The following is a 5,886-nucleotide window of genomic DNA, read 5'->3' on the forward strand; positions in this document are numbered from 1 at the left end:
CACGTGTTGACAAACGTTTTCCCACTTTTCTATCCCAATCTCATTAACCCTCTGTTCGCACAAATTCATTACAGCATCCAGTTTAAAGGTTGTATTGTTACCGGCTACCCATTGTTTAATATCGGCCCAAATGAGTTCTATTGGATTGATTTCTGGTGAATAAGGCGGTAATCTGAGAACAGTATGTCCATGTATGGCGAGGAGATTATCTATTACATATTCTTTACGCAGTGGCTTATGAGATTTAATAAGACTGTAAAGTTCGACCTTCAGCATTTTGTCATGAAATGGCACATTATTAGCTGTTAGCCAGGTTTGCATAACACTTTTATTGCTAGCACTCGTAGGAGCTTTGTTTAACTGCACGTTGTGGTATGGGGCGTTATCAATAACTAAAACTGATTTGGGGGCAAATTTGGAATTAACTTTTCAGTTAACCACTTTTTGTAATTTGCAGCATTCATCTCATGGTGGTAATCGCCAGTCGTTCTGTTGGATTTAAACATCAGAAATGCACCAGGCACAAACCCAGCACGACCGCCAGCATGAATAATAATCAGTCTTTGTCCTTTCGAAATGGGAGCCAACAATCCTGAAGTGTTGTCATCACTCCAGTTTTTAGGTCTTGTGTGCGTGCTGTGGATATAGGTTTCGTCCTCGTATATGATTGGTCTGCCTTCCCCCCTATATTTCTGTATTGCACGTAAATATGACACACGCATTGATCTAATATCATGCTTTTCCACTAATATCGCTCTGTTATTTCTGGTTTTCCTCCACGTATATCCCATATCGCCTAATATAACTTTTAAACTTGTACTGCCTCCTCTAAACTGTATGTTGTCTTGCAGTTTTGAGAGCAGTTTCTTCACAGTTGGCACCGTTTTGTCCTCAATGTAGAAATTGTTAATTGTCCGTTTTATTACACATTTATCGAAGTCATCAATATCGGTGATTCGTTTCGGTACACGATGCACTTTCCCAGGCGTTTGAAAAGAGGTGCCTTGTTCCTCACACTGTTTCCCTTCTTTAATTATATTTCTTAATGTTCTCACAGGCACCCCAGTTGCTGCTGCCACTCTCTCTTGTACCTTTTTCAATGGTATTAACAAACCACCAGAAGCCGCTTCACGTTTTGCAAAGGAATGTACATTATTTACAACTTCGCGAGATTGACTGTGAAGCGTTTTTGACCCAAGTTTGGAGTTAATGGGTGGCATTTTGTTTGCCCAGAAACTTACAGATACTCAGACACACACTTTCTGTACGATAAATAAGCAGTATTATTTGCAATGTTACACACACGCCTAACACCTCGTTGCTAAAAGGCAGATACGACACAATGCAATTTTTCCGAGACACTACGTGTTTACGTGTTACTGCGCATGCCTGTTCAGTCTAGGCCCGCCGACTGTCTCGCACGCGATATAGCAGCCAACGCCACCGGCAGAAATCGAACGTCGCTGCTGTACATCCTATGGAATCACGTTTACGATAACATTATATAAAATTTCAAACTCGTATATCTCCGTTACTATAGGAGATACAAAGGTGATTTTACACTCAATGTAATCAGGTCGATGCTCTCTATTTGCTCATCAGGAAAAAATTAATCCATGTGTAATATTCATGCTCAGTTACCATGGAAACTCTCATAACAATAAAGTAAACAATCTATTTGTGCATGATTGTAGTCGTCGTCGTGGAGATTTGAAATAACCACTTTGATTGTTGAAACAATGTAATGCAACCTATGGCCTCACGTTTTACGATAACATTATATAAAATTTCAAACTCGCATATCTCCGTTACTATAGGAGATACAAAGGTGATTTGACATTAAATGTAATCAGGTCGAAGCTCTCTATTGGCTCATCAGGAAAAATTTAATCCTTTTGTAATATTCATGCTTAGTTACCATGGAAACTCTCATAACAATAAAGTAAACAAGCTATTTGTGCATGATTGTAGTCATCGTCGTGGAGATTTGAAATAACCACTTTGATTGTTGAAACAATGTAATGCAACCTATGGCCTCACGTTTTACGATAACATTATATAAAATTTCAAACTCGCATATCTCCGTTACTATAGGAGATACAAAGGCGATTTTACATTAAATGTAATCAGGTCGAAGATCTCTATTGGCTCATCAGGAAAAATTTAATCCTTGTGTAATATTCATGCTTAGTTACCATGGAAACTCTCATAACAATAAAGCAAACAATCTATTTGTGCATGATTGTAGTCGTCGTCGTGGAGATTTGAAATAACCACTCTGATTGTTGAAAGAATGTAATACAACCTATGGCCTCACGTTTTACGATAACATTATATAAAATTTCAAACTCGCATATCTCCGTTACTATAGGAGATACAAAGGCGATTTTACATTAAATGTAATCAGGTGGAAGATCTCTATTGGCTCATCAGGAAAAATTTAATCCATGTGTAATATTCATGCTTAATTACCATGGAAACTCTCATAACAATAAAGTAAACAAGCTATTTGTGCATGATTGTAGTCATCGTCGTGGAGATTTCAAATAACCACTTTGATTGTTGAAACAATGTAATGCAACCTATGGCCTCACGTTTTACGATAACATTATATAAAATTTCAAACTCGCATATCTCCGTTACTATAGGAGATACAAAGGTGATTTTACATTAAATGTAATCAGGTCGAAGCTCTCTATTGGCTCATCAGGAAAAATTTAATCCTTTTGTAATATTCATGCTTAGTAACCATGGAAACTCTCATAACAATAAAGTAAACAATCTATTTGTGCATAATTGTAGTCATCGTCGTGGAGATTTGAAATAACCACTCTGATTGTTGAAACAATGTAATACAACCTATGGCCTCACGTTTTACGATAACATTATATAAAATTTCAAACTCGCATATCTCCGTTACTATATGCGATACAAAGGTGATTTTACATTAAATGTAATCAGGTCGAAGCTCTCTATTGGCTCATCAGGAAAAATTTAATCTTTGTGTAATATTCATGCTTAGTTACCATGGAAACTCTCATAACAATAAAGCAAACAATCTATTTGTGCATGATTGTAGTCGTCGTCGTGGAGATTTGAAATAACCACTTTGATTGTTGAAAAAATGTAATACATCCTATGGAATCACGTTTACGATAACATTATATAAAATTTCAAACTCGTATATCTCCGTTACTATAGGAGATACAAAGGTGATTTTACACTCAATGTAATCAGGTCGATGCTCTCTATTTGCTCATCAGGAAAAATTTAATCCTTTTGTAATATTCATGCTTAGTTACCATGGAAATTCTCATAACAATAAAGTAAACATTCTATTTGTGCATGATTGTAGTCGTCGTCGTGGAGATTTGAAATAACCACTTTGATTGTTGAAACAATGTAATCCAAACAATGGCCTCACGTTTTACGATAACAATATATAACATTTCAAACTCGCTTATCTCCGTTACTATAGGAGATACAAAGGTGATTTTACATTAAATGTACTCAGGTCGAAGCTCTCTATTGGCTCATCATGAAAAATTTAATCCTTTTGTAATATTCATGCTTAGTTACCATGGAAACTCTCATAACAATAAAGTAAACAAGCTATTTGTTCATGATTGTAGTCATCGTCGTGGAGATTTGAAATAACCACTTTGATTGTTGAAACAATGTAAGCCAAACAATAGTTTCACGTTTTACGATAACATTATATAAAATTTCAAACTCGCATATCTCCGTTACTATAGGAGATACAAAGGTGATTTGACATTAAATGTAATCAGGTCGAAGCTCTCTATTGGCTCATCAGGAAAAATTTAATCCTTTTGTAATATTCATGCTTAGTTACCATGGAAACTCTCATAACAATAAAGTAAACAATCTATTTGTGCATAATTGTAGTCATCGTCGTGGAGATTTGAAATAACCACTCTGATTGTTGAAACAATGTAATACAACCTATGGCCTCACGTTTTACGATAACATTATATAAAATTTCAAACTCGCATATCTCCGTTACTATAGGAGATACAAAGGCGATTTTACATTAAATGTAATCAGGTCGAAGATCTCTATTGGCTCATCAGGAAAAATTTAATCCTTGTGTAATATTCATGCTTAGTTACCATGGAAACTCTCATAACAATAAAGCAAACAATCTATTTGTGCATGATTGTAGTCGTCGTCGTGGAGATTTGAAATAACCACTCTGATTGTTGAAACAATGTAATACAACCTATGGCCTCACGTTTTACGATAACATTATATAAAATTTCAAACTCGCATATCTCCGTTACTATAGGAGATACAAAGGCGATTTTACATTAAATGTAATCAGGTCGAAGATCTCTATTGGCTCATCAGGAAAAATTTAATCCTTGTGTAATATTCATGCTTAGTTACCATGGAAACTCTCATAACAATAAAGCAAACAATCTATTTGTGCACGATTGTAGTCGTCGTCGTGGAGATTTGAAATAACCACTCTGATTGTTGAAACAATGTAATACAACCTATGGCCTCACGTTTTACGATAACATTATATAAAATTTCAAACTCGCATATCTCCGTTACTATAGGAGATACAAAGGCGATTTTGCATTAAATGTAATCAGGTGGAAGATCTCTATTTTCTCCTCAGGAATAATTTAATCCTTTTGTAATATTCATGCTTAGTTACCATGGAAATTCTCATAACAATAAAGTAAACATTCTATTTGTGCATGATTGTAGTCGTCGTCGTGGAGATTTGAAATAACCACTTTGATTGTTGAAACAATGTAATCCAAACAATGGCCTCACGTTTTACGATAACAATATATAACATTTCAAACTCGCTTATCTCCGTTACTATAGGAGATACAAAGGTGATTTTACATTAAATGTACTCAGGTCGAAGCTCTCTATTGGCTCATCATGAAAAATTTAATCCTTTTGTAATATTCATGCTTAGTTACCATGGAAACTCTCATAACAATAAAGTAAACAAGCTATTTGTGCATGATTGTAGTCATCGTCGTGGAGATTTGAAATAACCACTTTGATTGTTGAAACAATGTAAGCCAAACAATAGTTTCACGTTTTACGATAACATTATATAAAATTTCAAACTCGCATATCTCCGTTACTATAGGAGATACAAAGGCGATTTTACATTAAATGTAATCAGGTCGAAGATCTCTATTGGCTCATCAGGAAAAATTTAATCCTTGTGTAATATTCATGCTTAGTTACCATGGAAACTCTCATAACAATAAAGCAAACAATCTATTTGTGCATGATTGTAGTCGTCGTCGTGGAGATTTGAAATAACCACTCTGATTGTTGAAACAATGTAATACAACCTATGGCCTCACGTTTTACGATAACATTATATAAAATTTCAAACTCGCATATCTCCGTTACTATAGGAGATACAAAGGCGATTTTACATTAAATGTAATCAGGTGGAAGATCTCTATTTTCTCCTCAGGAATAATTTAATCCATGTGTAATATTCATGCTTAGTTACCATGGAAACTCTCATAACAATAAAGTAAACAAGCTATTTGTGCATGATTGTAGTCATCGTCGTGGAGATTTCAAATAACCACTTTGATTGTTGAAACAATGTAATGCAACCTATGGCCTCACGTTTTACGATAACATTATATAAAATTTCAAACTCGCATATCTCCGTTACTATAGGAGATACAAAGGCGATTTTACATTAAATGTAATCAGGTCGAAGATCTCTATTGGCTCATCAGGAAAAATTTAATCCTTGTGTAATATTCATGCTTAGTTACCATGGAAACTCTCATAACAATAAAGCAAACAATCTATTTGTGCATGATTGTAGTCGTCGTCGTGGAGATTTGAAATAACCACTCTGATTGT

At 35.0% G+C, this 5,886-nt stretch overlaps 1 protein-coding gene across 1 annotated transcript; it reads right to left on the reverse strand.

Moving 5' to 3' along the window:
- Positions 1-392: 392 nt before the first annotated feature.
- On the reverse strand, positions 393-1,220 carry LOC145982273 (uncharacterized). Its single transcript, XM_083115845.1, has one exon. The coding sequence runs from the start codon at positions 1,218-1,220 to the stop codon at positions 393-395; it is 828 nt and encodes a 275-aa protein (XP_082971971.1).
- Between the last annotated feature and the right edge of the window lie 4,666 nt (positions 1,221-5,886).

The sequence above is a fragment of the Lepisma saccharinum genome, unplaced genomic scaffold (assembly GCF_977018435.1).
Source record: "Lepisma saccharinum unplaced genomic scaffold, izLepSacc3.1 HAP1_SCAFFOLD_42, whole genome shotgun sequence".
Taxonomy (NCBI): domain Eukaryota; kingdom Metazoa; phylum Arthropoda; class Insecta; order Zygentoma; family Lepismatidae; genus Lepisma; species Lepisma saccharinum.